General features: G+C 27.5%; 1 protein-coding gene across 3 annotated transcripts in view; it reads right to left on the bottom strand.

Annotated features, from left to right (window-relative positions):
* The window catches only part of LOC105847214 (uncharacterized), a 93,344-nt gene that overhangs the window by 47,844 nt on the left and 18,971 nt on the right, over positions 1-26,529 (bottom strand). For all 3 annotated transcript variants that reach the window (XM_065809260.1, XM_065809259.1, XM_065809261.1), the window contains exons 3-4: positions 10,530-10,873; positions 7,156-7,376 (exon numbers count right to left, since the gene is read on the bottom strand). In XM_065809260.1, the coding sequence (XP_065665332.1) occupies positions 7,156-7,376; positions 10,530-10,873 (565 nt within the window). The remainder of the gene's footprint in view (positions 1-7,155; positions 7,377-10,529; positions 10,874-26,529) is intronic.

Here is a 26,529-nt window from a genome sequence, read left to right on the forward strand (position 1 = left end):
TTTTTTTTTTTTTTTTGATGTCATCCTAATTAGTTTAGAGTTGTTACAACGAATTGGTCTTTTCTTAAACAGAAAAAAAAAACATGGTTAAATTTATTTAAAATTGTTACTTATTAAACAGGAATTATAAAAAATCAAAGTAAAAAAAAGGTGGTACCCTTAAGTACTTATTACACAGAAGTTGATATTTATTAATTCTCTGAAAATTTTCCCACCCATTCTGAGCTTATTAAGACCCTTCTCTCGGTTTATTAAATTTTACTTGTTATGAATTGTTATGAACTGTATGAATTGAACTGTATGAATTGTTATGAGCTTGTTTTGAACTGTATTTCATAAATATGAAAAAAAAATTCTGTTATTATTTTTTAACTTTTAAAACTAGTTTAGGTCTTAAAAATTGGAAAATATAAACCCACTTATATAAATTAAAAAAAAAATTCCTGCCCACCTGTTAATCAAGACTCCCCCGATCCCCTTCTTGCTTACCCATCTCCCCACATTTATTACATCTTAACAAAGTTAAAGATAAATTTAACTTAATTTGTCTATTGATCAAAAAAGTTTAGCAAGTTTATTAAGCTAAATTATGAGTGCAATTGACCAAATTAATAAATGCTCCATTATATAAAACTTGTTGCAGCACGTATAATGTAGAAAGTGATAAAATAATAAAAGACAGAAAGTGATAATAAACAACTTTATAAATATTGATATTTTCTACCAATAGTTGTCTCAACAGATTGTTGGCCAATGGTCAATAAAAAGCAACTGTTTATTATTCATTAAAAAATAATTTAGTAAGCCAAAACTTGTTAAGTTTAGTAATAAAAATTTAATAAAATATTTATAAACGTAATTAAAAAAGTAAGATTCTAAGTTTTTTCTTCACCAGGGTTAGTGTTTGGGTTAGGCTTCATTAAATTTATCTACTAATGGTATACATTTGACAATTTTATATCTGTTTAAGAAAGACAACTATCTAATTATTCAAGATAAGTATTGGAAAAAAAAATTGAGCCTATACATTTGCATTTGCATAATTCAACTCCCGGTAAAATTTTAATAAACTATTGAAAATTAGAATTAGATTTTATAAAACTACAAGGAAAACAGAATAATAAAGCTATAATAAATGGGATGAGGGAGGAGGGGATAGGGAAGGAACAAGGTGTGTGTGTATGTTTGGAAAGGGAGAGGGTTGGGGGGAAGCGGGTTAACAAAACAGGTGGTTGGGAATTTTTTTTTTTTTTTATATTGTTGAGTTTGTATTTTATACTTTTTAAGACTTAAACTGGTTTTAAAAATTTGAAATAAAGACTGAAAATCTTTTTAGTTATGAAATATAGTTTTTTTATTCATAACAAGTAAAATTTAATAAATGGAGAGAGGAGGTCTCAATAAGCTTAAGGTTGGGAGAAAAATTTTTCAAAAATTAATAAACATCAACATCTGTGTATTAAGCAATTAAGAGTACCACCTTTTTATTTGCTTTGATTTATTTTATAATTCCTGTTTTAAAAGTAACAAACTTGAGTAAATTTAACGTCTTATTTTCTGTTTAAGAAAAGAGTACTCTTCAATCTAACTAATATTTTCAGGATGACATCTAAAAAAAAAAAAATCAACCTACATCTGCATTTTTGAAAATAAACTTGACCCAGTAAATGTGATTTAAATTGTGATAAGGGTTAAATTATTTCAGGTGTTATGTTTTATTGGATTTCTTGCCTCAAAATATGTAAGTGTACATATTTTCAGCTTTCCATTCCACACAGAACAGAAACAAAAACCAAAACCATTTTTTGAAATGACAGGTTTTAGTTGGTTCAAGGTAAAGTTAAATAGTTATATCTTTAAAATCGTGTGGAAATAGGTGATGAAATTTTGGGTATATTTATAAGTTATAAAAATCTTTGAATGGTGTAAAAATCAGCAAATCTGAGACTTAGATTAGCAGGTCCTGGAAGTTTTCACATGGAAATGCCATTTTGATATTTTCAAACTTTTAAAAATCTATAAAACTACTAAAAGCTTCTGCAAGTTCTTTTTTTATATTTTGATAATCAATTAAGAGTGGTTTTTATTTTTGTAATTTCATCAATAGTTTGGTTTCAATTTAAAGAAATACAAGCCCTAATAGTTGCGTATTTCTAAACAAACTCTTGTCTGCATCATGGCTGCTATTTAATTCAGCTTTAAACAGTTTCAGTCTGTTTTCCTAACTATCAAATATGAATTTTAAGATTAAGATTTAACTTGAATAATATTTAGAGTTTTTTTTTTTTTGTGAAGACATGCCGATGTAATATCAACACATCATAATAAAGACCAAATCAATGTTAAAGGAACTGTTTTATTTCTAAAGTTTATTGATGTTTGGAAAATAATTAATGTTCACAAACTTGGTGATGATGAAAGGTTAAGAGACCCATAGCGCATTGTCATTGAACCACCTTGATGATCTTGGCTTACTACAAGTACTTCTTTTATCAAAAATGTGTTAAGTTATGATAAATAGAAACAAAAAAAATAAAACACCGACTCTTGAAACTTCTCAGTGGCCTATATATTAAAAGGGTTAGTTGAATCATAAAAGCATTTGTTAAGTACATCACACAAATTTGTAAAGCTAGGTGACTTTACATCCAACCCTATTTAAAAGCTTTTAGTAAGTTGCACCAAGATGTTGTTGGTGCAAATTTTATTTTGGTTTAACAAGTCTTGGAAAAAACTAAAATTGAACGCTCAAAACTACTTTTGCATAATAATTTAGACTTTCATGAAGATTAACTGTCAGAGGAAATAGATGCAAAACGAATGTGAAATATTTGATAATTTGAACATGTTAGAACCTAGTTAATCACTAAATTGGTGTAATTCTATTAAAAAAAAAAAAAATCATTACCAGTTAAGAAATCAAAATTATGCACACATGGACCTAGCTATTAAATAAAAAAATAAAAAAATAAAAAAATTAACAAGCTTTTATAGCTTGTTAATTTTTTTATTTTTTTATTTTTTTTATTTAATAGTTAGGTCTATTAAAAGAAATATGAAGGAAAGAAACAAATGATTTGGTATCAGCATGTAGAGAATGGAATAACAGGGGGAAAATTGAAAAAAATAACAGGAGCAGAAAAATTTAAAATGTGCAACGAAATGATTTTAGATGACAACAATTTTTTTTTTTTTAAATTTTTGATTAGATTTTAATACTTTTAGTAAATTGTTTTTTTATAAACTATTATTTTATAAATACATACAAAAAAAATTCCAATCAAAATAAATAAATTTCAAAGTCATTAAAATATAAATTTTTTGGTTTCAAAAATCCTTTTCAAAACAAATATTACAACTCTACTGTCCTGAAAACTGCATATAAAAATAAGAGTAGGCAATTAATAAATGCATTTCTTTATTGACAATAGCACTTAAAAAAATTGATCAAGCAATTTTATATAATTTACATTCCAGTAAATCTGAAACAAATTTCACTATACTGTCTCTTTTAATGATTTTAACAATTACTAGATCTGACACCTAAAAAAACTGACAGCCCTAAAAGTATTCCAGAACTATCTGATACACAAAGGAAGACTTTATTGAAGATTATTAGCAAACTAACACCATTATTGTTAGAGAGAATTATTAAATACAAAAGACTTTATTGAAGGTTATATACAAACTAACACCATTATTGTAAAAAAATAATCTTTAAAAAGACTAATAATAATGCTTAATTAATCTTTGTTTCACTAAAGCTCCTTAGTGTCCCATCCTTAGTTCCTAGTTTCTTAGCATCTTATCTATAGTTCCTAGTTCCTTAGCATCTTATCTATAGTTCCTGGTTCTTTAGTGTCATATCTTTAGTTGCTAGTTCTTCAGTGTCCCATCTTTAGTTCCTAGTTCCTTAGTGTCCCACCCTTAGTTTCTAGTCCTTAGTGCCCCATTTAAAGTTCCTAGTTCCTTAGCGCCCTCACCTTAGTTCCTAGTTCCTTTGTGTCTTTTTAACAACTTGAACATTTATTTGCTGCAGGAAAAATCTTCTGGTCTATATTAGATAACCACATTCCATATAAATATTATTGTTTTTGCAAAGATAAGGGTTTAGTATCATTTTTACCACAAGCAGCTGACACTCATTCCAGGTTATGGTATTTTTTTAAATACACCATAATGCAAAAAATGAATAAAAGAACTCTATAGTTTACAAATATCTTTAATGTAATAACCAAAATCTATCTTCTTATATAATATTGTCAAACTTAATAGTAGTGTTAGAGCCCCTTCGAGCGTGTTTGACACGGAATTCTTGGCAGCCATTGCATTTGAGGTAGTGGCTAGAAAGAGCGGCAGATCTTTTTGTTATAAGAAAACGTGAGCAAAAGTGTATGCAAATTATGCAATGTTAAAACATACTAAAATATATATCAAGTTTTACTTTCATTTGAAAACGACATTGCAACAACATCTCCTTAATTTTAATGTATATCATTAATATCTGTTAAAAAATTATTATATAGTTTTAAAATTTTCTTAAGTCAATGTGCTAGCGTGGCAGAATGATTAGCATGCAGAGCTTCTGAACAAACTAGTGGTTAAAGTCCTACCACTGGCTACTTATCTTTTTTTAATTTTTTTTTGAATATTTTAAAATACAAAATACTTTTGAAGAGACTTCAAAATAGAGACTTTATAGAGACTATTTAGAAACATATGTAACGATATTATACACTTTAACAAACAAAAAGATTTTAAAAAAGCTAAAAATTCTAAAAATATCGAAAAACAGAGGGAAATTTGTTGCATATGTATCATATTAGGAGGTTTATGTTATTAATGTGCTCACGTTATTAGTTCTATTATGCTGCGAATAGTCTGAAAAGAAAAATATGCGGTAGTGGTGTAGTGGTAAAGTGCTTGCTTCATAACCAAGAGGTTCCGAGTTCGATCCCCACCACGTCCCTGGTAGTACCTCGCTCAACTTGTTTCTCCGCGCAGCGGCCTTGTTCGTCAAGGTTTGTGTTTCGGAGTTATAGAGTTGAGAGAGGGTTATAGCCACTTTTAAGTAGCCTCCTCATCTGTAGTGGCCTTCTTGGCCTTAAAGAGGTGAATAACGGAAAAAAAAAAAAAAATGATCTGAAACTTAATGAAGAAAGACTAAATAAGACAGTCCTGCTACACCAAAAGGTGCTGTTGTGGAGGCAAAAAAGGAAAAAGAAAAAACGGTAACTAGAAAAAAATTTAAATTTTATTTCAGCAATTTAAAGTCTTTTTTGCTATATTTGTTTTTTGGCTATAAATGTATATAAACAATATATATAAACAAATATGTTATATGCAAATGTAAAAAATCCACTTATATTATGTTTTATTTAGGATCATATGTAATATAAGTGAACTTTTGTAATAATTAATAGTCTATTTTGCTCAAGCTGTTTTGTTTTGAATTTTTTTGTATTTTAAAAAATTCACAATATCGAAAAATCACGAAATATATTTTCTCATCCAAGTGGAAAATTTAAAACTTCATTTTAGATTTGCCCCTCTCTCTTGATAATTTCTGATTGCTATAATTATGTTGTCTTCTTCTTAGCAAGTCATTTAGACTTTTTTTTTTTTTTTTAAACATCTTCGCTTCCAACAAGGCTGCAAGCAACCACTAATTAAAGTTGGAAGTTACTGGAAGAGAAAAGATGAAGATTGTAGAGCAAGATAACGATTGACGAACGACTTGAAGGATTGCAAATTATATGAATCAGGAAAGCAAGATGAAGGAAGCGAATTCCAAAGAACTGATGTTCGAGGAAAAAAACTAGACGAATAAGAGTTTTTGGAGAACTTAGGAACAGTCACAGAAAAAGGATGAGACTTAATTAATAGAGATAATGAGACTTAATTAATAATGACGAGTAACACGAGAATGAATTTTAGTAGATTGCACAAGAGACGCTAGCTCTTTAGAGCAGTCCCCATTATAGTATTTGTAACCCTAATTAGAAAAAAGCAGAAAATTTTTGTTTGGACTAATAAGACCATTAAATAGGATATATACGCTGCTTTTTTGTAAATCATTGAAGCCAAAATTTTTGAGTATGTGATGTCAACTAATGAGCTACTAATTATATGCATTTAGGAGAAAAACAAACCTAATTTTAAATCTCTTATAAACTCAACGTAAGCGGAAAAGGTGTACATGTTAATTTTTTTGCTCTTAAAGCAATTTCTTAGAATAAATTATTTTACTAAAAAATATTGAAGTAAAAAAGGAATAGGTATAGAAATGATTGGTGTGGAATAGATATATATAGAAATAGTAGGTTTAGTAAAGACCTGCATTTAATGGTTCCGGAAAGCTAGGATATATTTATAAGGAAAAAGTATAGAATAAATCAGTGTGGCATAGACTTATAAAGACCTGTATTTTTATGGGTCTGGTCAGCTAGTTACAAATATTTCCTGAAAAAACCTAACAAGATTTATTGAAGGTATCTATTATAGTACAAAAAATAAGTCAAACTTTAAAAACTAAAGCAAAATTTAAAAAGATTTAAGATAAAAAAAACCACAAAAAAAAAAGGAACTTGTAAACTAGAGAAAACCACATTTATTTTTAAAATAATAACTATTGATGTGAATATTATTATGTTTTTTATGTAAAAAAACACTTGTACTAGTAGTAATATAATGTTCTACTTGTAATAGTAACTTGTAATAGATTATGAATATAAATAATTTTTAATTTTTTCAGTTAAATTTTGAACTTTTAATACTTTGTATTTTATAAAAATGAAAATACAGGAAATAATAAAAAAGAAAATTGCAAAAAATTTTCATTACTTTACATTGCTCTTTATGCCAGCAAAATTGTCGGGTAGGCTTCAAAACTATGAAAAACATCAATGGAGCAGGGAAAGAGTTTTATTACAAACTGGTATGTTATTTTACAGCATTTTATAATTGTTTTAATTTTTAACACAATATCAATCAAAATATTTCATTTAAACAGTTTTAAAATAAATTATGTGTTATCAATCAAATAAACAATCAAAAAACATTTTCTTAAAAATTTTTTTTTAGATAACAGAAAAAAAATCTCAAGGTAAGAAGTAAACTCCTCTGTAAAATAAATGAAAACATAAATAAACATACTGTGTCAGAAGCAACATCACTATCCGATTGACTTTTATGTTTTTTTTGTTTAACATGTTTAAATTTTTCTACAGAGTTAAACTGAGTAGCTTTTTTGTCTCTACAAGATTCAGTAATCTCACTGATCTCAGAGTCATTAGAAAATATATTGCAAGCATTAGTATTAGTATCACTTTTTCCTTCAGTAACTGAGTTTCCAGCTTTCTCCATATTTTTAAAACCTAAAACATATATTTATAATAAATATATCCACTTGCACAGTTTGAATCAGGTCACATCAATTATTTTTAATTGCATCTTTTGTCATCAAGCTACACTGACAAAAATTAATTAACAAAATAGTATCGCGAAACAAAAATGTTTTTTAAAATTTACTAAATAACAGTAAAATAAACAAAACTACTTGTGTTGTTCCAAAAATGCATATATATTTCAAAAAAAGTCTTATAATCGTTTACTATATATATTATCAATAAAAATTTTTATTAACAACTAATATGAGCTAATATATATATATATATTGATAAATATATAGTTGTATATATATATATATATATATATATATATATATATATATATATATATATATATATATATATATATATATATATATATATATATATATATATATATATATATATATACGTAAGTGTATATATATGAATAAAGAAAATATATTTATATTATCATGTATAATATTGTATACTTGAAAGAGTGCTCAATAGATAAACTAGAGCTATATAGTATATATGTTACTGTTACCCGCAGTAAGCAAAATTAAACTATTACTACTTGCCTGATGATTGTGATAACACATGAAACTAAGAGTTGCAATATTAAATATATAACTATTAGCATTATAAACATTAGCATTTAGCTAATTCCTGGTACTGCGGGTAACAGTAACATATAAATATATATATATATATATATATATATATATATATATATATATATATATATATATATATATATATATATATATATATATATATATAGATATATATATATTTAAACAACTTTAAAAAGTATTCTACACATATATATATATATATTAGGCTCCTTATTAACATTTGTTGAGCACTCTTAATTGTATTTTAACATTCCCTGTAAATATGGAAACTAATAATTTCACTTACTCGTTGAAAAATATACCTATACTAGATGAAAAAAGTTATACTATTTCTTTGATTGAAAAAGTTGAGCATTTTATTAAAAGAAAAAATGAATTAAAAAAAATGAATCAATTTTTGTTTTAATAAAACATGTCAAACTTGAAAAGCAAGTAATTACAATAAATAAATTATAAACTAATATTTAACGAATATTATATATTTTTTACATGTATTTCAATTTGCATGCTGACACTTTAGGATATTCAGGTTGGCAGTTGTATGCCGTCTTAAATCAAAGATAGGTCGGCTTTTGCGTCAGCATTGCCGAATGCCAACCTGAATTTCGCAGACTGTGTATATATGTATATATATATATATATATATATACAGTCTTGGCCATAAGTTTGGAACCGATGAATTTTTTTCTCATAGGAACGTTTCTATGACGCGTACGGCATTTAACTGCTGCAGCATCGTGTTTATGCAGCATCAGTTGCATAGTTAAATGCCTTCGCGACTTCTTAATCGTTGCAAAACGTGAATCGTGTAACTTTACACCGCAGCAGAGCATCGTGAACAATATGACCCTCATTAAGCTGCATTATACACTGTTCAATGCCTAAACTATCGTTCCCTTGAACTAATGTTTACCTGAACTAATATTCGGTTGAACTAATGTTGAAATATACTTACTTATATTAACAAACTATACATTATATTTTAATCAATTAATTAGCTGATTTACATATATATTAACTGCATATCAGTGCGAAAGGTAAGGCTTAACTTCTTATAAGTATAAAATTAATTAATTTATCCTTTTATTGTTATATAAGAAGTAAAAATATGCAAATAAATCGCTTTATTTGTATAAATGTTTGCAAATTATCATTCAATAATATATACTATTCATAAAAATAGATCTATTAATTTATAATTATTTATATTATTAGCAGTAAGTATTCTACATTAACATGTACAGTGCGTAAAATGACTAGAAGTATTGAATTGTCGAAGGAGAAAAGGGCACAGATGATGATCCTACACCAGCAGAATTATTCTCACAGTAAAATAGCTGGTATACTGCACATATCTAAGTCTGCTGTCACCAAAGGCATTGCAAGAGCAAAGCAGTTGGGCACTCTGGAATCCAGAAAGAGGTCTGGACGACCTCGCATAACTTCTGCCACAACGGATCGGGTGATACATCGGCTTGCTGCTGCAAATCCAACATGGTCATCTCTCCAGATAGCAGTAAATTCATCACTTCCTGCCAGTACAAGAACAATCAGAAGACGCCTTTTGAAGGAATTCAAGCTGCCATCATGTCGTCCAGCAAAGAAAGCCATGTTAAGTAAAAAGAATATCCGTGACCGCTTGACATTCTGTCGCAAGTACAAAGACTGGACTGCACAAGACTGGAAAAAAACTATGTTTTCAGATGAGTCAACTTTTTCTCAGTTTGCCTCATATATCAGACATGTCAGGAGACCTGCAAAACAAAGATACAACATCAGGTATGTTGTTCCCACTGTGAAGCAGGCGCCTACCGTTATGGTGTGGGCAAGTTTCTCAACATCAGGTCGAGGTGGCATATGGTTCATGCCAAAGAATACAACCATCAATGCTCAAGTTTACCTTGGGATATTAAAGGAAAAGTTGAACACTCACATGAACATTCTGAAATGTAAGGTATTTCAGCATGATGGTGCACCCTGCCACAGAGCAGCAGTTGTAACCAACTGGCTAAGACAGAAACATATCGAAGTCTTGGGTCCATGGCCTGGCTCAAGTCCTGACCTAAACCCAATAGAAAACATGTGGAGAATGATTAAGCAGAAGGTTGCTGCCACAAATCCAACGTCAGAGAAGTCTCTGATTGATGCCATCAAGCGTGTATGGACAACTGCCATAACCCCAGAATACTGCGCGAAATTGTCCGATTCAATGCCAGCGAGAATAGCAGCAGTACTGGGTGCCAAAGGACATTATTCAAAATACTGATACCATTTTTTACATGACAGAATATTTACTTGTATATAATATTTAAAATAAAAATGATTTCAAAAGTTTTTGTTGATATTTTGGGTATAAAAAGTGTAATTATATCAAAAAACCTAATCGGTTCCAAACTTATGGAACCGATTAGGTTTTTATTTACCATTAACACCAAATATCTATTGTTGACATTACAAAAAACATGAATAAAATTCAACGCTGTACAATGCTAGTTAGGCAGATTTGCACTAATATATTTACCTTTTTGGGTAACCATAGACTTTTTTTTATGTGCAGATTTATATTTGAACACCGTTGATTGCAATCTTTTTTTTGGTGAAAGATTGAGCATAAGCGATGCTTCTTGATTGGCATATTGAAGACGATCTTTTATCTTCTTACTATCTTTTATTTTAGCATTGAAAAACAAGTCAGTAGAAGCAATGCTATATTTTTCAATGTATCGAGCTAAGATCCAAGCATGAGAGCGAGGTTTTCCTAAAAACTCAACATGGTAATAATGTGGATCACCTGTTCCATCTTTATAAAGATCAATATGAGCTCCATTTTCTTCAATAGGATCAGCAGTAATTACAGCAGGCCAACTTAATAGAAATAATAACAATAATTATATGTATATATTTTAATATATTAATATATATATACACATACATAAATATATATAAACATATATATAAACACACACACACACACACACATATATATATATATATATATATATATATATATATATATATATATATATATATATATATATATATATATATATATATATATATATATATATATGTATATATACATATATATATATATATATGTATTTATGTACGTATATATATATATATACATATATATATATATATAAACATATATATAAACACACACACACACACACACACATATATATATATATATATATATATATATATATATATATATATATATATATATATATATATATATATATATATGTGTGTATATATATATATATATGTGTGTATATATATATATATATATATATATATATATATATATATATATATATATATATATATATGTATGTATGTATGTACGTATATATATATTATATATATATATATATATATATATATATATATGTATGTATGTATGTACGTATGTATATATATATATATATATATATATATATATATATATATATATATATATCTATATTTATATATTTACATATAGATAAATAACACAAATAAAACTTACTTGAAGTTAAAAAAAATTTTAAATATTGTCCAATGGAAAAAAAATTATTACTGCACAGTCTTATATAAACATTTAAAAAATACCATTAAAAATATTCTTGCATCCTTTTATCTAAGCTGACATTATGAAAAAATGACACTTTATATTTTTTAACTTTTGGTTTAATTCAAATCAAAAAAAAGTTAATATTAACAATTATCAGTAAAACACTTGACCAAATTTTAAGAAAAAAGTGGTTGTAACCATTTTCAGTTTAATACCAATGCACACTTACTGGAATTGTCAATACGTTTGATTTCACATTTAAGGCAACCATTTGTAACAAACTTACAACCTGATTGCTTTAAAAATCCTTTTCAGGTTTATAATATTCTATGATAAAAAATACCCAGTCTAAACAGACTAAAGATTCATTTAGAGTCTTAATTGTTGTTGCTGTTCTTATTCTTGTTTGTTTATAAGTCCTAATAAATCAAAAAATATATATAAAGGTAAGTGTTGATAAACTTATTATTAAGAATATTTTTTATGGATGCAACTCTATTTTTATATTGATTTTAATACAATATTTTAGAGGAGTATAGATACCCTCGAAATTAAATATAATGTATATTGGTAATTTCACATCAAATCATCCAAAATTCAGGAAATTTTGAAGCACGCAACTCATATTTTCTTCAATCTTCTTTGACTGTTGCATGTTACAAAAAAAAATTTGCAAAAAAAATTTTGGTTCAAAATGTTAAACAGTTTTTAACTTTTGGAGCCCAATATTTCAAAACACCCCCGTTCAAATTTTTGGAACTGGAAAAACAAGAGTAACATATAGAACAATAATTTCATATCACTTTTAAATAAATTATTAAAAAAAACTTGCTAATAAAATTCTGATCAAGTAAATTAAATTTGGTTTATAGACTCTATAAAAGAAAAAAATATATAATATAAATGTTATATTTTAGGAAGTCTTGCTTAATGTTTTTAACTACTAAAAACCCATCCTGCTTTATTTTTATATAAAAACTGACCAAGTGTGATACTAGAGTGGCAAGCCAATAGCTAATTCAAATTTCCAATATATTTTCAGAACTTTTCAAGGAAAATTTTGAGTTTTTCAATGATAAATTGATTTTTTCTTGACCAGAAAAAAAAGAGTTGATTTATGATATATAAAAATAAAAAATAACTAAATAATTAGTAGATGTTAATAACACTTACAATAACATTACTGACAGTAACATTACTGACAGTAACATTACTGACAGTAACATTACTGACAGTAACATTACTGACAGTAACATTACTGACAGTAACATTACTGACAGTAACATTACTGACAGTAACATTACTGACAGTAACATTACTGACAGTAACATTACTGACAGTAACATTACTGACAGTAACATTACTGACAGTAACATTACTGACAGTAACATTACTGACAGTAACATTACTGACAGTAACATTACTGACAGTAACATTACTGACAGTAACATTACTGACAGTAACATTACTGACAGTAACATTACTGACAGTAACATTACTGACAGTAACATTACTGACAGTAACATTACTGACAGTAACATTACTGACAGTAACATTAAAATTTTATTTTTGCAATACAGAAAATTATCAAAATCAGTAAAAATCTATGCAAAATTAATAACTCTGGAAAAGATAAAAAAATGATAACAAAATATTAAACTATTTCAGAAAAAAGTTCCAGGATTTCTAGAAACTTTTACTAAAAAGGGCGTTTTTAATTTTGCCAATTATATACTTCATTAAAAGTTCAGTTAAAGAACCACATTATTTAGTTAAATTGTATTGGAATTTAAAAAAATTAACAATTGGGTGTATATAAATTAAAATTACCGATATCTACTAGCGCTAAACATCATGCTAAATAATGAATCTAAAAAAGATTATTATTTTTACTATTACTGATTACTTCATACTGAGTTCTTCATTACTTCATACTGATTACTTCATACTGATTACTGATGTTCATATTAGAGAAACAGCAAAAAGTAGGAAGGCTAAAGCCTGATGATGATGATGATGATGATGATGATGATGATGATGATGATGATGATGATGATGATGATGATGATGATGATGATGATGATGATGATGATGATGATGTTGCTGATCATGATCATGATGATGGTAATGATTATTATGATGATCATGTTAATCATAACAATGTTTATATATGCATATATATACAAATTATAACAAGAATTTTAAATTTAAAAAATGTACTGTATAAATGTTTATGCAGCCCTGGTCACAAGCATGGCCCCTGCTATATTTTATCAAACCGGGCCCTAACCCTGGTCAAATATCAACCCCAGTCACTTACTGGTCAACATTTTTATCTGAAATTTTACATACAATATTTTTTTATAAATAGAAATCATATGTACAAAGATAACAGAAAAAGGAAGAAACATGATTTAATGGACTGGATGATTTGAAGTGGAATTACCCATATATATAAATATATATATATATATATATATATATATATATATATATATATATATATATATATATATATATATATATATATATATATACATATATATATATATATATATATATATATATATATATATATATATATATATATATATATATATATATATATATAAAATCGGACAAAATAAAATCGTCAATAACTTACTTATAAATAAAAAAACAAACTACTATTATATTTTTTTTAAATAAAGCATTTATCTTTTAATAAAAATATATTATTTTTTATATGAACAAATACCACCATCTGCAATTGATCTCAATTTTGCTCTGACGCCTTTCATATGTGACTGTAAAAAGTTTAAATCAATTTCTTGTAGTTTTAGTTTGATGCGATCAATCAAAACTTGCTCTGTTGAAGCTTGCCAATCTCTCTCGTAAACCTTCTGTGCCAAATGTCCCCCAAAATTTTCAATTGGTCGTGCTTGAGGCACATTTGGGGGATTGGATTCTTTATCAACGTAATAGACATATTGGTCCATCCAATTTAGAGAATCTTTAGAATAATGTGAACTTGCTAAATCAAAATAAATAGTTAAAGTCTCCATGATACTTGTGAATAAATGGAAGAAGTCGCTTTTCTAAACATTCATTAATATAGATTGATGAATTGGTCGCTACAGCCTTGGAAGTGCGAAACAATGGCTCGGACATACCACGGTCAGATATGGCTATCCACATTAATAATGTTTTTGGAAATTTCTCTTTTCCTATAAAACGAATACTTTCTGAGCATGTCTTTTTGTTGTTTGTGTAGTATCCAGAATTTCCAGTCATGTTGTTTCCTGCAAAACAAAAGTATTTTTCGTCATCGATGACTAGAAGCGATTTTGTGTTATAGAGTCTTTTTCTTTGCCTTTATTTGTTGTTCTATAGCGTATTTTAAAGTCTTTTCACGTTTTCTATATTTAATATTCATTTTCTTTAACTGACGACCAATTGTCGATTGACTTACACCGAATTTAATACCTATTTTTCTCTGACTGACCCCTTTTCGATTGTTGACAAGTCTCGTTAATTCGGCTTTCTTTTCTCTAGTCCAGGATGTCGGACGACCAGGGTGCTTTCTATCAAAAAACGATTGAACAGTTTCAAGTCTTTTTAGGTTATCATATATTGTACTTCGAGCAAATCCTTCCTTTTCAAAAGGATTTACGATTTTTTTTTTTTTATATTAGGTTTATTTACAAAAAACATTTTTAGTCGCTTTCGAAAAGATACTCGTTCAGCTGCATTTAACCTCATTTTAAATAATTGTGTTTCAAACAATAAAATTTCTATTTTATAGAACGTTTATGCCTACGCATAAAACCACAAAAACTAATTATTATGCTCAAATAATGAAATTAGGATTTGTCCGATAACTTCCGCATCACCCGTTATATATATATATATATGTATGTGTATATATATACAGTATGCAAAAAAAGTAATCGTATACTTAAAAAATATTGTAATTTTAAAGATGGCATCAAAAAAAAAGAGTTTTCCGTTAAAATATTTAAAAGTTTTTTCTAGATATCTTATTAAGTATTGTTTTAAGAATTTATTTGTGTATTGGTGAATTCATTGCTTTTCAAACCTATTAAATTTTACACAATTGATCTAATGATGTATAAAATTGACTGCAAAAAAAATAATCGTACAGTTCAAAAATTATGTCAAATTGATCAAGTTCTATGGAAATTATTATCGAGTGGGGCCTTTTTTAGCCTGGACAGCCTTATCTAGATGATTTGGCATTGCGTTGATCAAATTTTGGGTCTCTTCTGTTGTTAAATTATCTTATGCCCTCATTATGGCTTCTTTCATGTTGTCTTTGCGTCTTAATGCTCGGTCACCAATTTTTTTATCCAAAATATACCACAAATTTTCTATTGGATTCAAGTCCAGACTTTGAGATGGCCATTCCAAAACATTGATACCATTTATGTCAAAGTATACCTTCGTTTTCTTAGCGGTATGTTTTGGATTGTTATCCTGCTAGAGTATGAAATCGCTTCCCATTTTCAATTTTTATGGTTGCAAGTTAGCTTTAAGGATTTCACAATACATTGAAGCATCCATTTTTTTATCAATAAAGGTAAATTTCCCCACTTCTTTTCGACTCATACTACTTCAAATCATCACATTTCCTCCTCCATACACTACCTTGCAAATAACTCAATTTATAAGCTTCTCCTTTTTTCGACACACTTTTTGGACTCTGATCCGATGAGACGAGATTGTATTTTGACTCATCTGACCACAAAATTTATTTCCAATATGATATCAGCATTTTTAATTACTTTGATGCAAATTCCAATCGACGTTTTATTTGTTTAGAAAATAAAAAAGGTTTGTTTTGAATCACTCTACCTCTATATGCTTGTTCTCTTATACAATTTCTGATTGTTTGAGGAGTCACTGTGATGTTATGTTCTTCTTGAACTTTTAAAGCTAATTTACCTGCCAAAAAAATCTATTTTTCTTCACATTAATGATGACATCAATGATATTTTGATCTATTGCTCTAGTGGTCTTGTATTTTGGTCCTCTATCAGCCACACTAGCAACGGTTTCAATCAAATTATGCTCTTTAACAATTGAGAAAATGAAGTTATGCTTTGACACAAATAACATCAGTGCTTTGGAATGGCCATCTCAAAATCCGGACTTAATTCCAATAGAAAATTGGTAGTATATTTTGGACAGAAAAATTGACAAACGAGCATTTAGACACAAAGACAACTTGAAAGAAGCTATAATGAGGGCATGAGATAATATAACAACAGAAGAGACCCAAAATTTGATCAACTCAATGCCAAATCATCTAGATGAGGCTACCAAGGCTAAAGGAGGCCCCACTCGATACTAATTTTCATTGAATTTGATCAATTTGACATCATTTTTGAACTGTATGATTATTTTTTTGCAGTCAATTTTAATTTTGCAGTCAATTTTAATTTTAATTTTGCAGTCAATTTTAGCAAAAACTAAAATATTAGTTTAAATTAATAATTAATTTTAAAGTATCCATATAAATGATAAAAATGGGGTTACTGAATTCGAAACAATTTAACGCTTTAATATCTTTTGAAAAAATGAATTTGAATAAATGAAAGCTCCAAAAAATGACCTTTTTAGAAACACAGCTGGTGACTGGTGTTTTTAACTGGACAAGTGATGTACAATATTTGAGTTTCGACGACTATTTCGAGAACTGTATATATATATATATATATATATATATATATATATATATATATATATATATATATATATATATATATATATATATATATGTATAAATGTATATATATATATATATATATATATATATATATATATATATATATATATATATATATATATATATATATATATATATATACATATATATATATATATATATATATATATATATAAACTTCTTTTAAATTTTATTTATAAAAATTTCAATTTTATAGTTAATTTAATGCTTATAGAAGCCAGTACTTTTTATTGCGCCACATAATTTTAGTTATGTTACGAAACCATAAATAAAATTATGTAGTTTTTTTTTACACGAAAGTTTTTTGCTATTAAAAGTTGTTAATAAAATTATTCATTGAAAAAATTTGAAAAGATTTATCATAAAAAATACATATTTATATGTGAGAAACTATGTAAAACATTTTTTAATAATTTAAATAAAATGGGTTTATTTTACACAATCATACAAAACAATTTGTCTTTTTATTTAATAAATTAACAAGTAAACATACTTTACAAAACATATTGTATAATAAAAAAACTTTATGAAATTTTTAAAAAACTTTTTTGTATTATGCTTTAAAAAACGTAAAATGAAATAATTCTTTTTTAAATTTTAATATTTAAAGTTAAGTTTTTTTAACTTTCTCTATCCTAAAGATTTTTCTTTAGATAAGTTATCTTTTAAACTTTCCTTTTTCAAGCGCATTATTGAAACGTGTCGGTCATACACAAGTCTTTAAATCACCAAAATATTTACAACTAATAATTACCACAAAAAAAACCTCCTTTTTCAATAAATTGTAATTTAGGTTGTGAAATTATTATTCACAAACTTGTTAAGAACATTAATCCTGAAAGAAGATGTATTGAATAAAGAAGACCAATAAACTTGGACATGCAAGCGGTCATGTTTTGCTTATCATCAGTTATGATAAATCTATCAGATAACAGTTACATTTTCAAAATATATACAGAATAGGACATAAATCTTGAAATGTGCATTGAAGTTAGTTTTCTGTCCTCCCAGATAAATAAAACTTCAACTATTAACCCAAAAAAATGTTTCCTTGTTGAGGCTATGGTAAACCTATTAATTAGTTATGATTTGTAATTATCAAATTCATTAAAAGAAAAAACTTGAAAAAAATACTTTATTGAAATTCTTGAAAACTTGGCTTAATATTGTTAAAAAAATAGGCTAGTGTGGACTCTTTTGATATTGAATATAACATTTTAGGCTAGGTGTTGAAAATAAAAATGTTTGATTTGCTGTTAAAGTGTGTTTTATCTCCCAAACACTACACAGTAAAAATCAGGCTACTTTATATTTGGATCTAAGCAGATCTAAGCAGAGTGGATCTAAGCAGACATTGATCTAAGCAGAGTTGTTAGTCCTTGGCCTTGGCCTGGCCTTTAGGCCAAAAATCGGGGCTTTTGCCTTGATTTTAGCCTTGAAACTGTTGGCCTTGGCCTTGGTCTTGGCTTTAAAATATTTGGCCTTGGCCTTGATTGTTTTGGCCTTGGCCTTGTTTGTTTTGGCCTTGGCCTTGATTGTTTTGGTCTTGGCCTTAAAAAAAAATACATATTTTCTTATTGATTTTGTTGAATTCTGCGCATAAACTTGATCTATTTTTACAATATGTGGTTTTATTGTCACAGCACTTACTACTTACAGTTTTGTTAATAATTGGCCTTAACGTAAGGCAAAAATTGAAGTGTTTGGTCTTGAAAAGATTTGTGTAGGCCTTGAAACTCTTTGGTTTTGAAAAGACTTGCGTAGGCCTAGACCTTGGCCTTGAAACTCTTAATCTTGGCCTTGACCGTAACACTCTTGGCCTTGTAATTTGTGGCCTTGGTCTTGTAACTTGTGGCCTTGACCTTGGCTTTGGCCTTGCTACTTTTGGCCTTGTTAACAACTCTTGATCTAAGTGTCATGCATGCTAAAATGGGCTATGTGCCACAAGCTGCAAATCAACAAACAGCATTGAGATTTTTTTTAGATGATTGAATATAAGATTTTGATTTTTTAAAAAAAGCAGACCGAAAAGTTATTATCTTTTAATAAATTATTACTTTGTTATTATTTTATTATTGTTATTAATATTTTATTGCCTAATATTATTATTTTTATTATACAGAAAGTTGGCGACAAGCCATTGTATATTTTACAATCTGATGCTCAATGTAAACATTTGTAAATGTGCAAGCAAAGATTTTTAAAAATCAATAAAATTACAAAGTGTAACATCAAAGTCAACGGTAACACGAATGGTGATCTCACATACATTGAGCATAGAGGGAATAAAATTAAAATAAGGAAATTCACAACGGATGATGTACAGCTTATAATTTAACATATTTAACAAGTTTTCCCCAAGAATAAAGTCATTACACAAAGAGTGAAAAATTTTCTTATGTATTTGAACCAAAGTTTTATGTTCATCTTTGATAATTCATACATAAGATGTGATCTAATTTCAGAAATCGATCTGTTCCTTATTTGAAACATTTTTAGTAAACTGTTCAATTATATGGTTTGCCACACACAGTGTCTTTTGGATTGTGTTAATACTTAAGCATTTTTTTACATTTTTTTTTATTTTTTATTTTTTTTTATGTTTTTTACAATAAAAGTATTGCAAAAGTATTTGCAATACTTTTATTGTAAAAAACATAAATTCTGTTCATTAATTAGTTCTGTATGTATTTGCAACTCAGTTAAATACGTTTTGTTAAAACCATTATGCACTCCTGTTTCAGTGCATTATGGTTTTAACAAAACATATCTAATTGAGTTGAATTAAATTTGTCAAAAACCAAGTTGGTTTTTATCTAAAATTTCACATGAACCATAACTTAAATAAACAATGCTTTTTATAACCAACATTACATGAAAAATTGATTAACAATAATAGTTGAATTTTTGCTAGTCAAAGTTAGTACAAACTTTGAATAGAAAAAGTCTTTTTAAAGAGAAAAACCTTGATAAAAAACAGTTTTAAAATGACTTAAAAAAACTCAGCACATATTCTCATTTCAACTAATTTTTATGACTGTTTGAAAGTGCAGAACTAAACATGGATAACATTAGGATTTTATAAAACCATAATAAGTTTTGAACTGATTGGAGTTATAGTTAGGAATAAATTGAAACTAAGATATTGCTTACGCCAGGCCATTAGCTTAAGTCACTTTGCAGAAGCCAAAGTTTTTATAATAACAGAGCTAAAGTTTAGTACCTTGCATATCCAACTAAATATATTACTAACTATTATCAAACAATATACCTAAGAAGATATTAACAAAAGTTTAGATTCTAGTTGCTGCTTCACAAGCATAGACAAGAAACTTTTGCATAGCATAAACAAATGGTATGATCTGTAATGTACATGTATGATGTACAAGGCCAAGGGTGGTAAACAACTAGGGTTGAAATTTGACTGGGGCCGGGGTTGGGTTTGATAAAACATCGCGGGGCTCAGTTTGTGACTGGGGCTGCATAAACATTTATATACCATAAAGTTTTTTTTTTTATTAGAAATTCATGTCATATTTTATATATACGCATATATAAACATCAGCATGATCAACTAGGGGCCATTCTAGATTGTTTTCAACACTGACCGTATTTGGGCACTGATTCAAATTCAAAATTGAGGACCTTATTTTTTATTTTGGCAAATATTTTTTTCGCAAAAAAATGCCTACATTTGGCATTTTTTCCCAGAATAGCCCCTGTCAACATAATAATTATCATCATCATCATCGTTATCATCACCATCATCAGCTTTAACCTTCCCCTTTTTTGCTGTTTCTCTAATATAAACATCTCAAGTATCTTTTTTCCTAAATAAAGTTCACGCATACAATGTGTAATACATTCTCCTCAAGTTTTCTTACTTCTTTTCTCCTGAAGCTGCTACCTCTCTACATGCTGATACCCAAATCACTTCTCTGACAAACCTTGTTTGATACAACATTTTTTTCTAATCTATGACTAAGATTATGCCTCCTTTTCTTGTCTTGTTAGAGTCATACCACACATCCACCTGACCATCTTCTCATTTGGCAAATACAACACCATAAAAATTAGTATTGTTATCAACTTTGACTGAAATTCGACTAGTCGAAAGTCCAAATTAGTTGACTTTGAAAAATCTAATAGTTGATTTAATTGACTATGGACTTCCTACTAAACGACTAAAAGCCAATTTAGTATAGTTAAAATCTTACAATCTTTTCGATTTAACTTTTCAATCTTTTTTGTTTGTTCATTTATTAACAATAGTATGTACTATTACAAGTTTTTGTTAACTCTCTTAAAGTTTTTTTTTATTCATTGCAGTATATTCATTAGCATTATTTAAACCTAATAAAACATTCCGTTTATGTATTACATTAATTTTTTTTTCTTTTGTTTACACAATGATTGTGATTTTCATTTCACAAAGGGCTGTTTCAAGCTGTTTGGGGCCCTGGAGCGATATTAAGTTGTAAAGCTCCAAAATCTAAATGTCATCTATACAATCACATTGTAAATATGATTGTATAGACTTTAATATTTAGCAAGTATTTAAGGTAGTCTCTAAACTATTGAGTCTGGGAATAAACTGTCCCATTGCTTGATCAGCCCTTCTTTCACTGTTTTGCTCTATTATTATTTAAACATTATAATGTTAAAAAATAGAAAGTTAATATAAAATACTTAGTTATTTTTACTACAATTTATTTCAAAAAAATAAATCATTCCCTTATTTCGACTTAATCAACTTTTAGTCAACTTTGTCGATTTTAAAAATGTATTAGTCCATTTTAGTCAACTTTACAAAATATATTAGTTTATTTAGTTGCCAGTTGTAACAACACTAATATATATACTAAAGTTTATATAAATACGTAAGGATATTGTATGCCAGCATCTAAATAAATAGCAAACATATATTTATATCCATACTATGTATGCATAAATGCGCATCTTGGAAGCTTTTATTTTAAAAGTTTGGAAGCTTTTATTTCTTATATTCAATTTTAGGTCAAGCCTCATACTACATTTTTCACTATCTTAAGCAGTTGCTTTATTAAACTGTAATCATTTTTTTCATCTTTTTTACAAGAACATGTCTCATAAGAGCAAATGTCTTTTTATTATTGCAAGAAGCAAAAAAGGTTCTGTCTGATGTTAAGCTCTGTTATTCTCAGTTTTCTAAATCTTGTTTCTTATCTCAAATCTTAGGTTCTAGAGACTTTTGGTTAGATTCAACAACGTCATTAACTAAAGTAAGTTTAACATTTACTCTCTAATTTATGGGTCTGATCTTTTTACAACTCCCCAAAATAGAGTTATTTGGAAAGAATTTTTTCTCTAATTTGACTCTTAAATCAAATGGCCATACTCTTTCTGTCATTCCAGTTAAATAGATTAACCCATTGTTAAACATCCAAATCATTCTGGCTTCCAATCCTAAAATTAATTCTCAATTAAACACTTCTACAGTTCGCAGTTCAGAAAAGATTTCCATCATAGCTTTAAAAAGGTGTTCTCCAGAAATCTCTTCAATTTTTGCTTAACTATTAATTAGTGCTAAATTTAACTTTCCAACTATTAAAACTCTAGAAAACACTCTGACCTCTCCAACTATCCTACGATTAGTCTTCACTCTATTGATAGTTTCTTTGTATAAAAGTTTTGAGATTATTTAATATTTTCTTTTTAACTGCAGTATTAAGGTTATTCTTGAACACCTACACCCATCTTCATTTTGAGTAACTTTGAGGGTACCACAAGTTTCTATTTATTCTCCTGTATTGTTTCATATCTAAAATAACAACCTTCATGAAAATTTTACATCTAAAATGGTTCTATTTGCTGACAACTTAACTTTATACTCTTGTCTTGACAAAAAGCCCTCACTATTTTATTGCTTAGAACAAGCAGCCAATATTTAATCTGATCTCCCTTCAGTAACAGCTTGGCAGTGGCTTGTGGTTTTAAAGTCTGAACTTAAAATCTACTAATCTGTTGGACAACAAAACTCATTCATTTACTGCAAACAAATATTTCAATATTGTAGGCATTCCTATATTGACAAATAACAACCCTCTCACTCAAGTCTTAAAGCATATTTTTACATTTTTAATGTAATTAGACCTGCTTTATCTGCCTAGCTTGAGCCAATCTCCCATTGTCAGAAGGTAGGATTTTTTTCTTTTTTATACTAATACTATTATGATTGATGCTCAAACAAGCTATCATTAGGTTGCAACTAAAAATAACAATTTATAGATTGCTTTGTCTGAATTCTAAATGCGTTTTTTATAATAAAATAAAACTAGATTTTTACTTTTATAAAAAAATTTAAAATATAATTTTTTATATGAAATAATTATTTTCAAAAATTTTATATAATTTCGCTTTTTTTGAGTACCAGGTTGACCTACTTTTGAAGAACTTATTTTACAAATATATTAGGGACCCTTTAAATGGTAAAGAGTTTTATGGTACCACTAAAAATACATTTAGTTCAAAAAAATTTTAAATCTAGTGTTATTTTATTATAAAGAACATATTAAGAACACAGACAAGACAATTTTTAAAAATTATTGTTTTTCTATGCACCCTAGCTATCATCTCTAGTTCCATCAACCGAAAAACTCATTCTTGCTTGGCTTCTTATTCAGCAAGTTGCATCCTTTTACTGTACCTGTTATATCTTCATGCTTTAAAAACTTTTATTAATCAACTTTTTTTCTTTGTACATCAACAAAACCTCATAACTCATACCCTACTTAATGTTTTCCTGACTTATACAACCTCCAACTTTTCAAGTCTTTAATTAACCACTACCTTGCTCTTTAACCCTACCCTCTATTTTCTAGTCACACTTTCTAGTAATAGTCGTTGCTTGCAACCTTGTTGGAAGTGAAGTATTTAATAAATAGTAAATGTATGCATAAATTTATAATATATAGTATTATGATTTTTTTTTCTACCCTATCAACCCCTGTTAAATCTTACAATTTTGCTGGGACATATCATTTTTAGCCTGTCACAGTCACTTACTAGCCGAGGGGGTCACAACAGTCTTCTTACTATTATTTTTTATTTTTTTATTGTTGTTACAAATTTTCTTCAACCGTCTAACTAAGCTTTGAATTTGACTAGAAATTTGAGGTTAAATACAAATTTTTTCAAATTTAATGTGTAAATTTGAAATTTTTTATTTCAAATTCACATTAATTTAATAGAAATTTGACAAAATTTGAAGTTAAAATTTGAATTTAGAATTATTTGAATTTAGAATTCGAAAAATATAGTTCAGTCTGAAAACATTGTAACTCAGAACGCTTCAATAAAATGAACCTTTTCATGAACTGTAAATATTCAAACTTTTCAAAAAAACCTTTAAATTTGATAGGTTGATTCTATTTTTGCATGCAAAACTATACTCTTATTGGTTAATATTAAACAACACAACAAATATATTTCAAAAATAGAATGTAAAATATAAAAAATGTATAATTTGATGAAAACATTAGGTATGCAGGATACTACTGTTGCACAATCATTGCCATAGGGCAATCATACAAATATATATTTAAAATCCAGAAATATTGCAAAAGAAAATTGAAGTGTTGCAATAGTTATAATAAAGAAAAAAAAATTTGTGTAGCAATCTTTTTTTTTTTTTAAATCAAATGCGCCTTGATAAATTTTGCTCCTTTCACTACAATTTGTTTGAAAAAGAAGTGCTTTTTCAACATGGTTAAAAAAAACAAAAGAACTAAGGTCTTATTTTTCAAAATTCAAAGCTTTTAACAAGTAAGAAAAAATGTAATCCCAAAGTTGTTTGTCATATTAAAGTACCAGCAAGAACAGAAACATATGTGGAAAGGTACTGTCCAAATTTTAATACCAGCACCATGTGGAATCATATCAGATCATTCCATCCGGACAAAGTTAGAGCAGTTATTTCATTTGAGGCAACATGGGATCACCCATGTGAGGAAAAGGACCTCTAATAAAACAAAAGACCAGCCAGAACACTCAGATTTAACTCTCTATAATTCTGGAACTGATCTTGTTGGCTAACAAGTGAAAACAAAATTAAATTCTACAAAACTCGATTTTTAATAAAAATCGCAATTTTTTTCAAAATTTAGTTTGAATAAATTAGATTTTTTATTGTTATTTCAAATTTAAAAAAATTAAACTGCTGACTGAACTCTCAACCCAACAAGCCATCAAACAGTGAAATATTCTGCAAATACTTTTACAGTCAAAATTAGAAAAGAGATTCCCTGCTTGTGGGACAAAAAACAAACTCTATGCTTACAGAGGAACTCTTTATTCAATTTGATAGGGCTCACACTTGCAAAATATGAAAGTACAAACTATAAGGAAAGGAATTAACGAACAATAAAGGAGAGTATAATTTGTCAGGTGCATGACTGGAATCAAGGAATTCTTGAAGATGTTAAGGGTGACTAAAGCATTGAAGCAAAAATAGGTAATTAGTAATTACAAGTTTGCTTATATAAAAGATTTTTTTATTATTTTTTTATTTTTTTATTATTTTTTTATTTTTATTACTTTTTTTTATTATTTGTTTTTACAGGGCTAAAATAAGGTCTTCTCAGTCAAAACAACCTACTTAGCCACTGTTTGAGTCATTAGCTCCAAGCAGTTAGAGATGAACAGGTACCTCAACTTGGTAGCCAATGTTGATGTGTTACAATGGTGATTATGGTATCATTGGTAGTTCCCTCATATTGCTAAGTTTTCCAGAAAATACAGCTGTTTTTAGGTAAAAATAAAAGTATCAAATTTCATTTTGAAATAACTTTTTTTTTTTTATTTTTTTTTTTTGAATGGCAAATTTCTGAACTTAAGCATTTTGAACTTAGCCATTCAAAATTAAAAAATAAAATGATGATTAAAATTGCTAAAATTGATTCATTTTTCAGGCACAATCTTCTAGCTCTTAGCAAGTTTTCTAAGTTAAACACAACTTAAGAATTACAAAATGGATTATATAGCATATTAATTATCTATAATTAAAGTTCTAGTTCATTTAACCATATTATTTCAAATGATGGGAAGTGACATCAATTACTTAGTTCACGATACAAGATAAAATATGTGTCTACTCTGATTTAAGAAAGTTTTAGTACAAGGTATAATGACACTCAGATAACAATCTATGAAGGAAAGTAGTCATCGAGATGC

Source organism: Hydra vulgaris, chromosome 11, assembly GCF_038396675.1.
Source record: "Hydra vulgaris chromosome 11, alternate assembly HydraT2T_AEP".
Taxonomy (NCBI): Eukaryota; Metazoa; Cnidaria; class Hydrozoa; order Anthoathecata; family Hydridae; genus Hydra; species Hydra vulgaris.